Source organism: Heterodontus francisci, chromosome 39 (assembly GCF_036365525.1).
Source record: "Heterodontus francisci isolate sHetFra1 chromosome 39, sHetFra1.hap1, whole genome shotgun sequence".
Classification (NCBI taxonomy): Eukaryota; Metazoa; Chordata; class Chondrichthyes; order Heterodontiformes; family Heterodontidae; genus Heterodontus; species Heterodontus francisci.
The window spans coordinates 18,350,391-18,371,413 of record NC_090409.1 but is presented as its reverse complement, the minus strand read 5'-3'; the positions used below and the strand labels follow the sequence as shown (position 1 = coordinate 18,371,413).

The 21,023-nt window shown below is 42.8% G+C and overlaps 1 protein-coding gene across 3 annotated transcripts; it reads left to right on the top strand.

Annotated features, from left to right (window-relative positions):
* Positions 1-986: 986 nt before the first annotated feature.
* LOC137352691 (uncharacterized) lies at positions 987-20,393 on the top strand. 3 transcript variants are annotated; one of them, XM_068018409.1, is made up of 7 exons: positions 987-1,612; positions 8,985-9,341; positions 10,906-11,214; positions 14,738-14,788; positions 15,479-15,598; positions 17,910-17,929; positions 20,020-20,393. In XM_068018409.1, exons 1-7 carry the CDS (start codon positions 1,564-1,566, stop codon positions 20,128-20,130), a joined length of 1,017 nt encoding a protein of 338 aa, XP_067874510.1. In that variant the 5' UTR covers positions 987-1,563; the 3' UTR covers positions 20,131-20,393. The 3 variants fall into 3 exon arrangements, with proteins under 3 accessions (XP_067874510.1, XP_067874511.1, XP_067874509.1); XM_068018410.1 differs by lacking the exon at positions 987-1,612 and adding an exon at positions 5,642-6,649 and having other exon boundaries at positions 17,913-17,929; XM_068018408.1 differs by lacking the exon at positions 987-1,612 and adding an exon at positions 5,659-6,649.
* Positions 20,394-21,023: the final 630 nt, after the last annotated feature.

Genomic DNA, 21,023 nt, shown 5'->3' with positions numbered 1-21,023 from the left:
TAAATGCACAGAAATGCTGACAACCGGGGACCACTTAGCATCTGCAAAGAGCCGCAGACTGGATTTCTCCTTTATGCCATGTAATTCTGATTAGAACAGATGAATGGAAGTTAGGCGTTTTGTCAAATTTGGAAAGAAAAATAGAGAGAGAGAGAGAGAGAGAGAGAGGCAAGGGAGAGAAAGTAACATATACGCCAGTCACAGAGAAGTGTCAGTTCCATGACTTCCATGCAAATGGCAAATAAGATAATCAGGGAGCTTGAGACACAGGAAAAGGATGTAGTCCAACTGTGGGACTGAAAGGACAAAGAGGAGTCCCCACACCCGGAAGTGTGAGAACATAAGGAGGACCAAACAGCTAATGGGGCAGAGATAATACTATCACGTTCATGTTCATAAAATGTTTAAGCACTAAGATTTTATAAGTTGCTATTCACGAAATCCCAAATGGATCCCAACCTTCTAATAAAATGTGAGAAAATTATACGATTCTTCCTAATTTATTGCTCCTCAATTTAAAAATGTGTTTGTATCTATACGAGCCTGCTTGTTAAAGTGTTTTGTCACAGTTGTGGGTGAGACTCGCTGGAATGCCCCTCCACCACAATGGAGGTGAGCTCATCTAAAATGAAAATGAACGAAATATATGAGAGCAGGTGTCCTCTTTCCCGCCAAGCACTAACTACTGAAATAACCCAGGTCTTTGCTTTCAGGAGACTGGGGTTTATTTCCTGCTTGCTGGGTAGAGCGCAGTTCAAAGCGACTGTTGGTGTAGTTACAGTTCGTGGTTAAAAAAGGAAGCAGATGTTCTGTTGAAATAACATGGAAAGACGTTGCAGACGCAAGCAGCTCAAGATAAATATCAGCTTTACCGAACAGAAATGAGGAAGTTCAATAGATCAGTCACAAGATGAAGCATGGGGGAAAAATTCTGTTATTTTATTAAAATACAAGTTCACTTCCAGAAGCAGCTCAGTGACTTTCAACGCCTGGGTGAAAGTATCAGCTGTGTTGACATGTTGGCATATTGTGGTTGGCCCAATCATCAGTGGTGTTTGGAAATGGCGCTTTGTAAATGGACCCGGCCCTGTAAACTGACCATAATAAACAGGGCGGCAGCCAATATCTTAACACCTTTAGCATTACGTGTTGAAGGATCAGCTCATGCTGTCGTTGGTGGGGACTGCAGCCCTGCAGTGTGCTGTCTGGAGTCACCAGCATTTGGGCAGATGTCTATGTTCTTCGGCGAGATGACCTTTGTTGTGCATGGCCCACCAGTTTAGATGCGTGCAGCAGTCTTGCTATAAATGTCAGTGTCTCAGCTCTGGTGTGAAACCGCATCCTGAGTAGAAATAAAACCGCAGGGCTGTTTGAAAAACAAACATTGCTCTTGATGGACTGAGCTCTTTTTTTCTCTGCTTCCTCTCTGAAATTTGCAACGGTGCTGGTAACACTTGTGGAACGGAGCAGAATTGAATCAACTTTGCAAGGAACTATTCTCCCTGAAGTGTCACTTTTGCCTGTTCCATTGGAGAATCGAAGACCAGTTTTCTCATTTTTAATATGACTTTATTGATGTGGATTTCTTCTGCATGCATTGCTCTTCTCTCTGGTACGTTTGCACATGATTTTCTGTGTGATGTATTTATTTTAGAAGATACTACTAACTTCTTACTTCAAGCTTGAAAATGTAAGGGGTGTCTCCTGGTTTCAACAGTCCAGAGGCCCCGGTACCCCCCAAACCGCCAGGATTATGGTAGTAAAATATATTAAATAGGTGGCGGTCCCTTGCACCATTCTGCACTGTCAAGACTCATTTGTGACCTGATATGTCCCAAATAGCGAGGCAGAAATGTTGACTGGCAGCGAGAATGACCAAACACCAAATAAAGAAATGTGATTGGCAGGTATTTCACCATTTCAAACAGCTACAAATGATAAAATCATACATCATACAGCACAGAAGGAGGCCATTCAGTCCATCTGCTCTTAGTCCCAGGGTCTTGCGCTTTCGGCTTAGAAATTCAACTTTCCAAGAATTTATCCAATTCCCTTTTGCAAGTTTCTGTTAAATCTGCTTCCAATCCGCCTTCAGGCAGCACACTCCAGATCACAACAACTCACTGTGTAAATAACATTCCCATCATCTCCCCCACTGGTTCTTTTACCAATTATCTTAAAGACGATTCCTTTGGTTAGTAACCTTCCTATCACTGGAAACAGTTTCGCCTTATTTATCAAATCCTTCATAATCCCGAACACCTGTATTAAATCTCCCCTTAAACGTCATTGTTTTCGAACGAGAACTAGTGATCCACTCTCCCCACGTTTAGAAATCCGCCCGTCCCTGGTACTAACTAGTAACTTTGCACTACACCCATTCCAAGTTCATGACAGTCATCCTAAAGTCTGGTCCCCAACATGGAAACAATACTGCAGCTGAGACCTAACCCATGATTTATAAATGTTTAGAATAAAGTGTTTGCTTTTGTACTAGATGCCTGTCTTGAGAATGCTCGGGATCCCTATGCTTATTAACAGCTGAATCAACTTGACCTGTCACCATCAAGGATTTGGCTGTGTACACCTCCAGCTCTCTGTCTTCCTGTACACGCTTTAAAATTATACCATTTTGATTATTATTGACTCACCTCATTCTTCCTTCAAAATTCAACATCTCATGCTTCCCTGCATTTAAATTAATTTTTCATATGTCTGCCCATTTGACCAGTGTCATCCTGAATCTGGTACCATCCTGTTCATTGTTTACTGCATATCCGAGCTCTGTGTTAACTGCAACTTTGAAATAATGCCCTTGTGCCCAGGCCCAGGTCATTAATATATACCAAAAAGAGCGGTTGTGCTGCTACCAGTGCCTCGTGGACGCCATTATATACTTCCCTCCACTCTCATAAACAGCCATTTTCAACTTATCAGTTGTTTTAGGAACTACACCACCTCTAACAAAACGCTCCTTATTTCCTGTTTGTCAATTCAATTTGTCAATATAATGTCAATTTGATAGGGCATCCAGTCAGATAGAGAGCAAAAATAAAGACAGACCTCTGGCTCAGACTCCTGCCAGACATATATCAGCAGAGCCCAATCTAATTTACCCTGGGTGACCGTATTTCAGAAGAAAAGACTGATATTCTTCCACTGACATGGGGCACGTTCTGGATCTTGTCAAGTAATTGTTTTGAAAATTGCCCTGAGTATATGTGAGATGAATACTTGTTTATACTATAAGGTCGCTAAGTTCTTCAGTCAAAATAGTTTCCACTGTTTGATTGATAAAATGTATAAACAAGCCCGGATTTGCATACCTGCCAAAGAAATAAATCATTTGTATATATTTAGCGTGCTTCACGTTCGCCTGATGTTCTATGCGGGGACAGCTGGCGTCGTGATAATGTTACTGGGCTAGTAATTCAGAGGCCCCAACTAATGCTCGGTGGGCCCGACTTCTAATCCCACCAGGCAGTTGGGTGAATTGAATTAAATAAATCGATAAATATGTTGATTGTGAAACTACAGGATTGTTGTAAAAACACACGTTGTTCACTAATGCCCTTTCGAGAAGGAAATCAACCGTTCAGGCCTCATGTCACTTCAAACCCACAGCAATGTGTTTGACTCTGGACTGCCCTCTGCAATGGCCTAGGAACCCATTCGGTTATGCCAAACTGCGACAGAAACGTTTTAAAAGAATAAAACTGGATGGAACACCCGGCATTGACCTGGAAATGATAACTGCACACCCCGTCCACTCGACCCTGCAAAGCTTTGCAAAGGGACTTGTGCCAAAATTGGGAGAGCTGTCCAGTCAAGCAACAGCCAGCAAAAGTTATAATTACAACCTCAGAGCCAACAGCTACAACACTGACATCCACCGAACAATGTGGAAAATTGCTCAGGTGAGTCCTGTCCACAAAAAGCAGGATAAATTCAATGAAGCCAATTACTTACTGCCCACCAGTTTACAAAGTGATGGAAGCTGTTGTCGACAGTACTATCAAGTGACACTTACTCAGCAATAACCTGCTCAGCGCTGCTCAAATTGGGTTCCGCAAGAGTCGCTCCACTTCTGATCTCATTACAGTTTCGGACAAAACATCATAAAAAGAGGTGAGGTAAGAGTTTATATCTTTATTGCCCTTTATATCAAAGCAGCAACTTTAACATTCACTCTCTCCACCACCGGCACACAGTTGCAGCAGTGTACACCAGGTACAAGATACACTGCAACAACTCGCCCAGGCTCTGTCGGCAGCACCTCACGACCTCTACCACCTGGAAAGACAAGGGCAGCAGATGCATGGGAACACCACAACCAGGAAGTTCCCCTCCAAGCCACACACCATCCTGATGTGGAACTCTATCGCCGTTGCTTCACCATTACTGGGTCAAAACCCGGAACTCCCTCCTTAACAGCATTACGGGTTTACCTACGCCATATGGACCGCAGCTTTTCACGAAGGCGGCTCACCACCGCCTTCTCAAAGGCATTTATAGATGGGTAACAAATGTTGGCCTTGCCAGCGACGCCCACATGCCACGAAAGTTTAAAAAACCACTTTTTGAAGTGCAGTTGCTGTTGTAATGCAGGAAACACAGCATCAATTTGTGCACAGCAACCGTCCACAAATGGCATGTGATAAGGTCCAGATGACCTGTTTTAATGACGTTCAGTGACAGATAAAATACAATGCTGAACTAGAAGAACTCGTCTGTTCTTCTTCGAAATCATGCCCATGGGATATTTTATGTCCATCTGTGAGGACAGATGGGGCCTCAGTTTAAACTTTCATCTGTAAGATAGCTCTCCGACAGTGCAGCACATCCTCAATCTTAAACTAAGGTTTTACTTTCATTAACTGAAGTCTCTGGAGTGAGACTTGAATCCACCAACTTCTGGCACAGATATAAGAGTATTACTCATTGCTCCAAGGGTGACATTACCCTGTGACCTTTGAACATCTTTGTGGAAGAGGTTGTGTCGCTAGAAGATGATGCCAAGAAAGTTGGATGAATTTCTCCATTCCATGAATTATGTAGTTCATATTTCAACCACAGTGCTCAGGTGGTAACATATTGGCATGGATAGATGATTAGTTAGTAGACAGGAAGCAGAGAGTAGGGATAAATGGGTCATTTTCTGGTTGGCCAGTTTTTAGTTGTGGAGTGCCACAAGGATCCGTGCTGGGGCCTCAACTGTTTAAAATCTATATCAATGACTTGGATCAAGGGACCGAATGTATGTAGCTAATGTTGCTGATGACACAAAGATAGGTAGGAAAATAAGCTGCCAAGAGGGCATAAAGAGTCTACAAAGGGACTTAGATAGGTTAAGTGAGTGCAAAGTTTGGCAGATGGAATACAATGTGGGAACATGTGAACTTGTCCACTTTGGCAGGAACGATAGAAAAGCAGCATATTATTTTAATGGAGAGGGACTACAGAACTGTACTTTACAGAGGGATTTGGGTGTCCTCGTATATGAATTACAACAAGCTAGTATGCAGGTCCAGCAAGTGATTCGGAAGGTAAATGGAATGTTAGCATTCATTCCAAGGGTGATGGAGTATAAAAGTAAGGAAGAATTGCTACAGCTGTACAGGGCGTTGGTTAGACCGCATCTGGAGTACTGTGTACAATTCTAGTCTCCTTACTTAAGAAAGGATATCACTGCATTAGAAGCAGTTCAGAGACGGTTCAGTCGACTGATTCCTGGGATGAAGCGGTGATCTTATGAAGAAAGGCTAAGCAGCTTGGTCCTTTACCCATTGTAATTTAGAAGAATGAGCGGTGATCTTATTGAAACATATGAGTTCCTGAGGGACATGACGGAGTGGATGTGAGAGGATGTTTCCCCTTGTGGGGGAGTCTAGAACTAGGGGATACAGTTTAAAATTAACGGTCTCCCATTTAAAACTTAAATGAGGATTTTTTTTTTCTCAGAGGATCGTTAATCTTTGCAATTCTCTTCCCCAGAGAGCAGTGAAGACTGAGTCATTGAATCCATTCAAGGCTGAATTAGATAGAGTTTTAATCGGCAAGGCAGTCAAGGGTTCTGGGGAGCAGACAGGAAAGTGGAGTTGAGGCCACAACCAGATCAGCCATGATCTTATCCAATGGTGGAGCAGGCTCTAGTGGCCGAATGGTCTACTCCTGTTCTTAATTCTTGTGTTCTTATGGTAGAGAACAAAGGCTCCAGCCGCAGGTTCTCGGATAAAACGGCCTTTTGAGTTTATTCTTCTTATTCCTGTTGAAGATTGTCATAGCCGAGGAATTATTCGGTGTGAATTTTTCCCACTCCACCTGATGTCAAAGCCAAGCGTTGGGAAGTAAATTTCGGCTCAGGTGGGAATGAAAAATGCGTGACATCGCATCGGGTGCCCCAGTTAAATTTCAGCCTTTGGATGTGGAAATTACTGCCTCTGGATTTTACCGAGTCACTGAGGAAATTCTAACCAATAATCACATGGTCAAGTCTGTTTAATTTCCCAGAAACGGAAACGAGAACAGCTACTTGTTTTGCTAACTGATACACTTGGCTATTTTTCTGCGTTTAGTCCACACTCAACAGCCAACAGTATGAAGTGTCTCATTCTCGGCGTTTTCGTTTTTCTCCGCGTTCTAAATTCAGGTACCCTTTATAACTAATTTGATAGTTATTTTGATTTATATGGTGGCACCCAATGGGGGTGAAATTCGATTTGAGTGGCTAATTTCTATTGAAATCAGAGGGTGCAATACTGGACTGGTGCCGAATACAATACCGCCCGTTTTGCCTCCCCGCCTTTGTCAAATTTCATCCCCATCATCTCTTTTCGGCCAGTTCTGTATATATCTCTGTCCTTATCGATGTAGATTCATCATGCCCTGTGTTTACATTCAGTTCAGTATTAAAATGTGTCATACGATGGATGGAATTCCTCTATTTGCTACTTCAAACTCAAATAAGAGTGAAAATGTGAGTTTGATAATACTGTGGGGCTGTGCAGATGGTGTCCTTTAATACACCGAGAGGCAAATACCTTTCACCACCCCACTTCACCCAGATTCCTCGATTGCTAGTTTTAGTTCATTAAGTACATTATCAATGAAAATGCTGCCAACTAATTTGAGGATGGATTGAATCAAAGGGAACTGGATAATTATTTGAAGAGAATAAATTTGCAGGGCTATGGAGAAAAGGCAGGGGAGTTAGACTAGATCAATTGTTCTTGCACAGAGCTGGCATGGACACAACGGGTTGAATGGCCTCCTTCTGTGCTGTAACCATTCTATGATTCTATTCCCCCTAGTAATGGTCATCAGTCCCCATCATGGATTTCATAAGCAGCACACTGGGCGAAGCGACTCAAGTCCAGGAGGCTTTGCAATATTTACTGAAAAAGAAACCGATTGTGTCAAGTTAGTGGAACGTCTGGGATTGCTTTAATTTCATTGTAAGTCTTAGGTCAATCAGAATTACACTTTAAGTTGGGAAATCAGATCTAAAAGGGACTTACCATTCAGACCAGCTAGAAAACCACACGGGTACGAGGGTGCTCACAAGCTTCACAGGCTTTATTGCGTTTTCCACAAATAAGCACAAAATCGTGATACTAAGCAAAGGGCAGTTGTCAATATTTGTATTCACGATTGAACACCGATCCTCACCCTCTGGTTAACTGTAGCATTTTGTGTCTTGATTGAAGTCTATCTTCTGTCTTATTCTGGATGATGATGCACACTTTTGGGGTCTTACAATTTCTTAATTTATGTACCTTTCCCAGCTTGGTTCTGTGCCATATTTAGTAAAACCTGTTTCTTTTCATCCGATTAGTCAGTCATTACTTAAATTCCCTTCCATGATGGTACGTTTAAGCCATGTTTAGGTCATTGTCACTCAGGGGCTGCAACTCCGTGTGTCCTTGCTGTGAATTCATCCACAGTGACGACTCCATGAGATTGATATGTGCTTGCCCAGTTTCACAGCGATTTCGCTGGACATATTTACAGTCTTTTCTGGTTGAAACGCTAACAGGATCCCTGGGGTAATCCACAGTCTAACGACGTTTAAATAAACGGTCTTTGCATTGTCCGAATTAACACTTCCCATTGCTTCTCCACATGTCATGAATTGTCCAGAACTTTAGCTGACATCATGCTTTGTGGTTGTGTTACATATGAAATACAATTTTAACGGTTATACTTTGGGATATGACAACAAGTTCTAACAGTCCAACAATAAAATCAGCTCAATCCTTACAGTAGTTTTACAGAAGTAAATGTCGAATTTGCTCTGGGAATTTGGATCTTTCCAGAAAAAGGGCAGCACTTTGCAGGCGGGTCTGCGCATTGATCCAAACATGTGGGAGTAAAAAAAAATCAAAGGCCTCCCCCTGGAAGGCAGAGTCGGTGTCAGGCTTACAGTGAAAAATTTGAAAGCAGGCAATTATCGTGTCAAGTTTAACCAGTCACGTTTACTCCTATTTGTTCGACATTTTTTCACTCACTAATTTAACTAAATTTTCAATTGTTTTCTAAGTTTTTAATAGTTTAATGATTCAGTTTCGTTATTGGAACAGAGCAATGTCACATCAATGGGCTGAACGCAGCTGCTATAACATTGGTTGCTGTTAAAGAAAATTGAGAGTTGCTGGCAGGCCAGGGGAGCTTTAGAATAGTCCAGTCAGGAGATAACAAATGCATGGATGAGTTTTTTAGTAGCTGTTAAGCTAAGGCTGGAGCACGGTCAGGCGATGTTGCTGTGGTGGACGTTAATAGACTTGTTGATGGTGATGATATTAGCTCGGAAGCTCGGCTTGGAGTTAAGTAGGGCGCCATGATTGTGAATGGTCTGATTCAGCCTGTGGCGGTGGCGGTGGGACAGAGATAGAGCCGTTCGTTTGGGAATGGATTTAAGGAGTAAAGCTGAATATTTATCCAGGCGTCTCCAGTCCTGTTTAGTAACACACTTTGTTCCTGCACAGCTGCCACTGAGGATGGAAGTGGAGTAGATAGTACAGAACTGGCTCTTTCCAACGGGTCAAGCCTGGTTTTACTGCCTTGTTCCGGCTCGCTTCCCCGTGGAATTAAAGAGATCCAGTGGACATTTGAACCTGCCTCGGGAAACAATAGGACTAGACTTTGCACAATCGATAATGGCAACGATCAGTGTAACTCCACGACATACTCGCATATAAAACTGGCAGAGCCAAAGGGTTTCACCATGAGGAATTATTCTCTTTACTTCAACGCGACAATGGAATATGCTGGACATTATAACTGTTTCTTGTATCCAGAAGACGTAAACCAGAGGATGGAAATTCGTCTGATAGTGATTATTGGTAAGTTACTGAACAATGTCATTGTCCAGTTATATCTCTGACACAAACTGTTCCATCATTTTTCCTATTTACGCCAACGTTCTGTTAAACTCCAATTTATTACATACCAGAAATTTGATCATTACTTTTGTGGAAAACAGTAGCATTAAAACAGTGCCACTGGCCAGAGTTATTACAGGCATCTAAAACCCTTTCTAAACCCTAAATGTAAACACTAAATTTTGTGGAAATACCTTTATAAAACTTTGTTTAGACCCCAACTGGAATATTGTGTCCAGTTCTTGTCACCACATCTCAGGAAGGATGTGAGGGCCTTTGAGAGAGTGAAGAGGAGATTTAACAGAATGATTCCAGGGATCAGGGATTTTCTGCAAGGTTAGGTTGAAAAAGTTGGCTTTGTTCCCCTTAGAACCAAGCAGATTGAAGGGCGATTTAATAAACGTGTACATGATGATGACAGTCTTAGATATGCTGGATAAGGAAGAACTGTCCCCATTAACTAATGGTACAAGGACTAGGGGACACAGATTGGATGTTATGGCAAAAGATGCACGGTGGATATGAGAAAGCACATTATTACACAACGGGTGGTAATGACCTGGAACCGGCTGCCCACAAGGGTGGTGGAAGTAGGGACAATCACTGATTTCAAGAGGAAGTTGGATGGTCACCTGAGAGAAATAGACTTGCAGGGCTACTGGGATCAAACTGGAGAATAGGACTGACAGCTGAGCTTCGTGGAGAGACTGCATGGACTGCATAGGCGAATGACCTACTTCCGTGCTCTAAATGACTCTGTACTTCCATGCGAAATATTTTTTTTTTATTTAGAGATACAGCACTGAAACAGGCCCTTCGGCCCACCGAGTCTGTGCCGACCAACAACCACCCATTTATACTAACCCTACACTAACCCCATATTCTCTACCACATCCCCACTATTCCCCTACCACCTACCTACACTAGGGGCAATTTACAATGGCCAATTTACCTATCAACCTGCAAGTCTTTTGGAGGTGGGAGGAAACCGGAGCACCCGGAGGAAACCCACGCAGACACAGGGAGAACTTGCAAACTCCACACAGGCAGTACCCAGAATCGAACCCGGGTCGCTGGAGCTGTGAGGCTCCGGTGCTAACCACTGCGCCACTGTGCCACCCACAGTGCATTTCTGGAACGTTCCACTCAGCACTTCTGCTCAAAACTCACTAGGGTAGAAATTGACTTCGAGGGGATTGCGTCTTGGGTGGCGAGCATGTCAGCAGGCCACAAATCACATACCATTGAAGAGATGCAAATGCTCTTTCAGGTCGTCAGCGATTTTGTTTCTCTCTCCAACCCAAAACACAGGCAATACCGCTGAACAGCGGGGCAGGGAGGGGTTACAGTGCATGAACGTGAATCATTCGAATGAGGTTGAGCATACATTTAATGTGGAGCTTTGGACCATAAGGTGTGGCAGGCCCAGCAGCTGCACCGGCCCCCTGTGCGTGAACAAATCTCCAGGCCGCAGTTTAATCCATGGAGCATTCTATCAGCTTAACTGTTTCTCCTCTTCCCACAGTGTCTGTGTCTCCGGCAGGTGCGATTCCCCTGGAGAGCTCCGTGTTCCTGACTTGTGAGATTTCTGACCTGTCTTATTTTAACAGTATTGATTGGAGCACTGACAACAACGTAATAACTGGGAAAGAGATTGAAATTCAGTGGAAATTGAACAAGCAGCTGATTCATCAAGACCAGCGGCGGAAGTTTGATTTCAGGAGTTTAAATATCAGCAATTTTCAACGAGGTGATGCCGGACGTTACACGTATACTGTCAGATACAAGAATGGAAAGTCATTTTGCTCTTATAACTCTCTCTTGGAGATATCAGGTAAGCCCGCATCTTAAACTTCCATTTGCGTGTGATGATTGATATCAATATGCTCTCAAAATCAAAGAATCATAGAAATGTTATAGCACAGGAGACCATTAGGCACACCGTGTCTGTGCCAGCTCTCAGCAAGAGCAACTCAACTAGTCCCATTTCCCCACTTTTTTTTGTTCCCATAGTCCTGCATTTTCTTTTCTCCTTTCATTGGATGTAGGCTTCGTTGGCTAGGCCAGCATTTATTGCGCATCCCTATTTTCCCTTGAGAAGGTGGGGATGAACTGCCTTCCTGAACCACTGCAGTCCATGTAGCGTAGGTACACCCACAGTCTATTAGGAAGAGAGTTCCAGGATTTTGACCCAGTAACGGAGAAGGAAGGGTGTTATCGTTCCAAGTCAGGATGGTGTGTGGCTTGGAAGGGAACTTGCAAGTGGTGGTGTTCGCACTAAAATCCTGCTCAGTTCAGGAAAATAAAACGAAACAAACCCGACAAAACCACATTGGACTCGAGCCCAACTCGGCCGGAGTCCTACCATTTTCTCCCCCGCCTGACCCGACCCGACCCGAGCCGGCCAGTGAAATATTCACTTTACCTACCTTTCGATTTTCACTTTTTCACTTTGTGCAAATAAGCAACAAAAACTGTAACTGGGCTTGACAGGTTGTTTGAAAAGATGAAGATTGGAGCCACGAAGTCAGTGATTGTTTGGTTATGAGTTAAACAGAAACCCATGGAATTGTGTCCAGACAGGCTGTGCTGTACTGTATGTTTATAGACTAGAGTCTAGACAGTGATCATTTTATATTTTTTCATATAAATGCTGTATTAGCTATAATAATTCATCACTCTTGACCTTCCTGCTCTCTGAATCTCAGCTGCTCACTGGATAAACTTGCAGAAAGTATTTCAACCTGTAAAGCATGAGGTTAGGTAATGTATAATGACATTTTCTGAGCCTTCTGGCAATTGCTGTGTTTATTTTAAGCAATACTGGGTACAGTGTGGCACAACCTGTCTGGGCACCAACTCTAAGGGCTTCTGTTTAACTCATGACCAAACAATCATGGCTCCAATCTTCATCTTTTGAAGCAACCTTTCAAGTCCAATTACAGTTTTTGTTGCTTATCTGCACAAACTGAAAAAGTGAAAAAAGGAAAGTAGGCAAAGTGAACATTCTGTTGGTCAGGTTGGGCGCGGGAAGAAAAATGAAAGAACTCGGGTTGCGTCAGGCTTGGGTCAGGAAGGGATCAGGAAAAAATGAAAGGACTCGGGTCGGGTCGGGTCGGGTCGGGCTTTGGTCGGATGCAGTTCTGTCGGGATCGGGTCGGGTTTCCTTTGTGGACACGAGCAGGCCTTTACTGCAAGTGCAGATCTGCAGTACTGTTTGATTAAAGACTTCTGCCTGTTGACCAGCATACACACCAGCAGCACCTCGCACGCATCTGCTTCCCTCCTCCTTCTGGGTGATAGAGGTCACAGGTTCAGAAGGTGCTGCCGAAGCTGGCTTGGTGAGTTGCTGCAGTGCATCTTGTGGATGGTTCACACTGCTGCCACTGTGCATCAGTGGTGGTAGAGGGAATGAATGTTGATGCTGGTAGATGGGGTGCTGATCAATTATCGCTTCAGATAATGATCCAATATCCTTTTGAAGGCAGGATCGAATCTGCCTCCAACGCACTCTGGTGCAGTGCATCCCATCTCCTAACCAGTCGTTGCATAAAACAGCCGATTGTTGCCGTTGTTTTTTTTGTCATTGGCCTTAAATCGGTGTCCTCTGGTTAATGACCATTCCACCAATGTGAACAGTTCCTCCTGATCTACTGTGTCCAGATCCCGCATGTTTCTGAACACTTCTATCAAATCTCCTCTCAACCTTCTCTCCTCTGTTGAGAACAGCCTCCGCTTCTCTATAAAACCCTCTCACCATGTATGACTAACCTTGTGCAGAGATGAAAATAATAATTTGCTCCTATCAAGTTTCTTTGGGGCTGATCTTTTTAAATAACATCTGACAAAGGTCAGTCTGGTAAAGTGGTCACCAAAATTGGTGAAAACCTTGAAGATAGGTTTCAAGGGCACGTTTTTAAAAAATAATTTTCTGTTGCCACCCACAAAAGTCATTTTGAGCAATCTGCTCTTACTGGTCCAGGCGTGGTAAACCCGAGGAAGTGCATTTGCAGTGAAAAATTTGATCTTTCTTACTGTGGTCAATAAATGGACGCGGGAGGAGGGATAGAGTATGCCCTGCGTGTTGTACAACTAGATGGTCAAAGCTTTGAAATCAACTTGTTTATCACAAAACGCCAAGGCGATTATAGATGAGAAAAATCATTCACTCCGTCTGACTTAAGCTATTGAATATGTTACAAAGCCCCACTACCTCCCATTTAGCATATTTAAATGAATCTCAATTTTTAAAAGTTTGCTCTGTCTTGCTGTAGTGACCATAGTGTTCACAGCACCAGCCTAGTTCTGTTTCCAGGCAAATGTGATCCACGAGTTGTTAGTTGTGGGAAGACCCTACAGGGATGTCGCCACTAAAGAGAAAGGGTCAAGGGTAGATGGATGGTCTTCGTCTTGCTCGAGATGGTCTTCTTGGGCTATGTGACGTGAAAGCTACGTTGCATTTGTCTGATCAAGTCCTGATGTTGTTCAGACTGTTGCAGGCAGACACGGATTGTTTCATTATTGGAGCTAAATACTGTAAAATCGACAGTGAAAACGCCCACTCCTGACTGAATTACAGAGTGAAAATAATTAATGAAGTGGCTGCAAATAGACCACGGAGATTGCTTTGAGAAATCCCCGTACTGATATCTCGGGCTGTGATGATTGACCTTTGACAGATTCCATCAACCTGCTGTGTGTCTGGTGGAATTCCAACCACTGGACCAATTCCTGTTGATTCCCATTGGGATTCTTTTTGCTGGATACATTTGTGCCATTCTCAGTCCAATGTTGCCTTGTTCTAAAGGGCAGGTCCTGTCACCAGTTTCAGCGTGCTCACCATAACCAGTCTGTAGGTAACATTGGTAACATCAGATCGTCTGTCCCACAGCTGTGAAATCCGTTTCCTCAGAGACATTGAAAACACCAACAGGAAGATAAATTGACATAAATTGCAACCCACAATGACCACAGCAGATTGCAGTAACTCATCCCATCAGACCCCACAATTGTCCACCTTTCTGTGGTATGAGCTATCTTGGAACCAGATAGTGAGATTCGGGTTCACTCTTTCAAAGCAAAATGGAATAATAACAAATAAATTCATCTTTCGATTCTTCAGATGTAGAATGCACAATTATGGCCTATCCACAGTCATCCAGAGAGTAATAGTAGTCAGCCACGCAGTTTATCACTGGAAGCTAATGTGGACAAAGTCCTCTCTAAATGACACGCTACAACTATGTTGCCGGTTATGCCACACAGATAGCTTCAATCAGTATAGTGCCAATTTTCATCACGGGTGCCTATTTTGCTGAAATTCCTTTCCTCCTCTTAATGTTTTGTTTTTCCTGCAGAACTTACACCGACGTACGTTATCACTGGGAATTCACCAACTGGAACATCAGGTGAATTCCATGTTTTCTCTTTGTTTTACTTTGCCTTGTGGCTAATTATACCTGGCAGCGAAAATCCTGATGGACTTTGCAGTCAACAGCAGGTGGCATTCACTGCTGGTGGGTGGGGAGGTGGGGGTGGGGATGGGGGGGGGAGATGCGGGGGGTGGGGGGCATTAACCGTGATAGATGGTGCAGAACGAGCAATATTGAATTCACTTAATTTTTGCAACCCGCCTAGAGTCCACTTTTAGTGACTTTAATAGTAAAGAAAATCAAGAGTTGTGCACAATGGGCAGCTAATTCCGTATATTCCGTTTTACGCTGTCGCCCACACTGAAAGTTATCTCCAACACGCCTTGAATAATTATATGACTGAGGCCAAATTCAGACTGACAACAGGCCGCTCTGTTTGGGTATGTGCCACTCGTCCAGAGCTAGATCTGGGCCCAGAAGTGGCGGAGACTAACTTCTACCCCAGTGACTTCTCATTTAATCGGTCACAGAGACATCGTCAATGTTCAATTTGAACGGAAAAAGCAGCACCAAAACCCGAACAAAACAATAAAGTTAACAGACATGAAGTGTGCTCACATACCTGTAAAAATGAACTAGTACACGCATTATATCTATTTAATGTGAGATAGGAACAGTTAATTGTAACTTCAGCATTACTTTATCACTGAGTGTGTATTTTCACAGTTCCACCTGAGAATATGAAGAGGAACATAGCCATCACAGGTGCGGTAGTTGGAGTGACAGTGCTTGCTCTTGCCATGGTTCTAATAGGTTTGCTGATCAAGAGTAAATACAAATTATCAGGTAAATGTTGCAAACCTCACATACAGATACAATAGCTGCATAACATTATCGATATTTTAACTCAGTGCTGGCACTCAAGCTTCTGGCTGTTCACACTTCGGGACTTCCCGTTCACTTGGATCAGACATTTAATATAAGGTGAAAAGTTTTCTCTTTCCTGTCAACCATTTGTTTCTCACTCATCCCCAGCTCTACACGGAGCTCAGACAATCCAGCTGCTAAATAAGTGTCTCAATTCAGAGGAGCGTCTCCTGTTAGTTAAGTGGATTTGCTGGACATTATGCCAGAATGATAGTTTCCATCATCCCGAGGTAAAGGTTGTTCTGTGCAAATCTTGTGAAATGGGCTCGTAGAGAATCGACCGACACTTTCACAGTCCGACGATTTTCTTTTTCCAGTCACTTCAATTTGTAAGGGGCTTGTAAATCTCTTCTGCACCCTCTCCAAGGCCTTAACATCCTTACCATAGTTGTGATCCCCAATGTTGGACACAATTCTCCAGCTGTGGCTTAACTAATGTTTTTTTTATAAAGGTTTATCAGAACATGCTTGGCTTGCTAGTCAAGTCTTCTACGCAAAAAGGCAAAACCGCATCTGCTTTTTTAACATTTTTTCTCAGCTTGACCTGCCACTTCAAAGATTTGTGTACATATACTCCCAGGTCTCCCTGTCCATGCACCTCCTATATAATTTTGCACATCTTGGCTCTCCTCATTCTTCCTACCAAAATGCATCTCTCACAGTTCTTTACCCTAAATTCCGTCTGCCATCTGACTGCCCATTCTATCTCCTCTCTCTTCGATATTTCAAATTTATTGTTAGTTTTTGCCAGAAGCCGAAGAGTTTATGGTGGGGTTCTGTATAATAAAGAAATTGAGTTCAGTTTATTTTTGAAAAGCACAAAAAAGACCAAAACAAGTAAACACATCATACATTGAATTTGAGATGAGTTAGCATGATGTTTATTCACATTGAGGATTCTGTTTCCTCTTTTCCCTGCTCCTCAGCTGGATGTTACGATGAGCAACATCGCGGCGGTCAGTTTGCTTTGGATGATACCATATTCGCCGCCCATTTTATGATCTGCATAGTTCGATATCACCATTTCAGACTACCACCCAATGTTAAAATTACTCACTTTTCCAGATCTCTGCACATCCTGTTGATCAAGAGGGAGACGAGACAATAACCACGATGATGTCCCATTCCCTATGTTTCACCCCTTTGGTTGAAGTGATTCAATGCTTTCCCCCGTTGACAAGGATGAGAACATGAACTCACACATTGATTACATCAACCACTGCGCTTGACTGTGATCTTACTTGCACCAGAGCGTAATCGGGCTCTTCTTTCTGAAACACAAAGAGATCTTTTTCATTGTATCTGCTGTCAATGTGGATGATGCTTCTCTGTCTTTCAATCCTTAAACATTTGGATTGCAGCCAACAAGAAACAGGGTTGTACTTGGCATTATAAAAGAGGAACAGCAATGTTTCAAGATTTATGTGACTGTCAGTCCCTTGGTGCAGTTATTTTATGTAAAACATTATAATATTATTCCAATATTTAAACAAATGAAATTGGACTGAAAGTTTTCAGGATATTGATAATATTACATAGAATTTACAACCCTAAAACAGGCCATTTGGACAAATGATCTATTCCACCTTACTACCTCTCTCTCTCTCAATAGCAGATCCCAATGTAACTCTTTCCCTCGTGTGCGTATCTAGATTCCCATTGAATACATCGATACCGTTCCCCTCAGCTACTCTCTGTGCTCGGGATTTCCACATGCTCAGCAGTCTATAGCTGAAGAAATTTCTCCTGCGTTCCCCATTGAATTTGTTGTTGACAACTTCATGTAGATGGCCTGCCTTTGCAAACTTCCTTACAGATGAAGCAGCTGTGAAAGCATTTTATAATATTGAAGAGATCAATTGGGTCACTTCTCAGCCTTCTCTATCCGAAGAAAAATATCTAATGCCGTTCTGTCTTTTCTGATCGGTTCATGCTCTCGGTTCTGGTATCATCATTTTCAATTCTTTTCTACATTCTCCAGTGCTTCCATGATTTTATATTTCAAATTGGAGACTATAACCGTGCACATTGCGATCTAACCAAGCTCCTAAACAAATTTTACATAGCATTTCTGCTTTTCAATTCCATTTCACCACAAATGAACCCAATGCCTTCTATGCAGAATATTGGTTTAGAGTTAGACAAGGTGCAATGTCTAAATTTGCTTTTGTTCTGTATCCTGTCACAGTATATTTCCAATACTTATTTCTTTCTTTTCCTTTTACGGCAGCAGATCAAAATTCGGCTCAGGTGAGTTTTATGTTTTTATGACCGATCTATCAATCGTGCAAGTGGGGGTGCAGCGAGAATGAAAGGCAATGAAAAGAATTGATCTTGGAAATAAGGCATATAGGGGAATGTTGGGTAGATCGAACCACCCATCCACCTCCTAAAACAAGGATTAACTCCACCAAGAATGTAAGACAGCACAAAATGGTTATGATTTTTAACTAAAGAAGTCATGATAATATCCCAGCAACCACTCGCCACTCAGAACACATAAAATTCGCAATACAAATTCTCAACCTGAATATGTTATACCAGCACAGCACATCAGTGCAAAAGGTAAGGCTGAAGCGTTTGAAATAACCTTCAGACAGAGGTACCAAGTGAATGATCTGTCTTGGTTTCTTTCTGGATATCAGTATGTTTCCGTTCGGCCAATTCAATTCACTCTAAGAGATATCAGGAAACCTCTGAGTGCATTGGATACAGCAAAGGCTAAGCACTGAGATAATATTCCAGCTGCAGTGTTGGAGACTCGAGCTCCAGAACAAACTATGTCTCTAGCCAAGCTGTCCCAATACTGTCATCTACCTGACAATAGGGAATATTATCAAGGTATGCCCTCTCCGCAAAAATCAGGACAAATCCAATCAGCCAATTACAGCCCCATTATTCTACTCTTGATCACCAGCACAACAAGGCAGCTTTTGAACCAGCGTGGCATCAAGGAACCCGAGTAAAATGGAAGTCTATGGGAATTGGGTGGGAAACTCTCCATTGGCTGGTGTCATGCCCAGCACAAAGGATGATGGTTCTAGTCGTTGTAAGCCAATTATCTTAGCACAGAGCATCGTTGCAAGAGTTCTTTGGCAGTGTCCGACCATCTTCAGCTGCTCTATCAGTTATCTTTCCTCCATCGTATGCTTCAGAGTGAGATGTTCACTGCTTACCACACAGTACTCAGTTCCATTCACAACTCCTCTGATAATGAAGCAGTCAGTGCCCACATACAGCAAGACATACACAACATTCATGCTTGGGCTGAGAAGTGGCAAGTAACATTAGTACCACGTAAGTTCCAGGCAATGACCAACTCCAATAGGAGAGAACTTAACCATTTCCTCTGGACATTCAGCAGCATTACCTCAGCATTGCTGAGTCCCCACTATCAAAATCCTGGGGTTACCATTGACCAGAAACCTAACTGGGTCAGCCACATAAATGCTGTGGCTACAAGAGCTGGTCAGAGGGTGGGGATTCTGTGGCAATTGACTCACATCCTGACTCCCCAAAGCCTGTCCACCTTCTAAAAGATACAAGTCAGGAATATGGTGGAATCCACTCCACTTTCCTGGCTGAATGCAGCTCCAACAACAGTCGAGAAGCTCAATACCATCCAGGACAAAGTGACCCACTTGATTGGCACCACTTCCACCACATTAAGCATTCACTCCCTCCACACTTGTGCACAATGGCAGCAGTAGTTAACATCTACAAGATGCACTACAGCAACTCATCAAGTCCCCTTAGACAACACCTTCATCCCACAGTGTTTACCAACTATAAGGGCAGCAGTTGCATGAACACCACCAACTACACGCTCCCGTCAAGTCGCCCACCATCTTGACTTGGAAATATAGCACCGTTCCTTCACTGTTGGCCAAATTCCTGGAACTCTGTCCCAACAGCACTGTGCATGTACCGATACCGCATGGCACAGTTCAAAAAGGTAGCTCACCACAAGCTGCTAAAGGGCAATTAGGGATGGAGGTGACGCTACATCCCATGTATGAATAAACATTAAACCTTTGGAAAGAGAATAGGATAAATATTTGAAGGCAAATTTGCAGCTGATACAGACACATTTGGCCGAATGACATCCGACTATTCTGTATTATTCCGTGATTCAATGATATTAAGTTGCTGTTTGGTTTCCAGAAAGATATGTCAGTACATCAGTGTCTTCGACATACTTTGATTGACTTGTTGATTTTCCATTTGCAATATGATAATAATTTAGCTAAAATGTTGAAACAAAAAATAAATCCCAGTAAACGAGAAAGTGTCGCCAAATTGATGAATATTTAATTCAATTTCCTGTTCCTTCGGTGCAGATTAATGAGGAAAGTTATGCAACAATTAATCTGGATGCACTGGGAAAAGCCGGGAAAAATGTTAAGCGATCAGAAGAAACTGTCCTCTACGCCGAGATTAAAACAAATTAGCCGAATGTTGCACTGGATTACTGTCTGACATTGCTTGCAGGCCTTTGGATCGGACATCTCTCAGAGTTGTGGCCAATTAGAATTAACTCTGTTTCATTGTAAAATAGGCGGAGTCATTGCTGATTGGGCGCTGAATTTTGCAAAGTGGGAACTTGTCTCTAAAGAAGCCGTTGCGATTTTGCTGCTGTCAGGGAGAAATCTCCATCTGCTTCCTCTGCTTTGTGTTGTTTATACTGTACAATAAACAGAAGGCTTCCTATGATCATGATTTGTAGTGAAATTGTAAAAATGTCCTCAAACCAATAGATTTGAAGTCTGCTACAATTAATCTTCTTTCCTGCAGAGTTCGCAAATGTAGGGAAACCAGCAATTTACTTCAGTTTCACTTTCCTCACTTTAATTCCTTTTCGCTTTTCCTTTCACCTGTAGGTTGCTGCACAGACTATTATATCAGGGCAGTCATCGCAATAACTAGGTGAAGGACAGTGTGGAAATAGCAAACGCTGCTTTCTATCTCAACTGGCGTCGTCTGGTAGCCTGCAAATGCAGACGGGATAATTAATGTTATGTTTCTACTGGTTTTCTGGCGCCCACAGTGTGGTTAATGGCCTTTAGATGAGCGGGCAAAGCGGCCGTCTGTTTCCTGAAAGACAACATCTCTAAAACTTTCGGGTAATAGAGTGAACATGAGAGAGGAGGTTCAGCTCAAGCGGAAAGGCTCAAAAAAGTATTTGTGTAGGTGTATTCTTAGTCGCAGAGCAGAGAAGGTAAAGGGGAGCATTAATGGAGGCATTTAAATGCTAAGGGCCTTTGTTATAATAAATAAGGAGAAATTGTTAAGACAGGCAGGAAAATCCAGTACCGGAGGAAACAGATTTCAGATAATTTTGCAG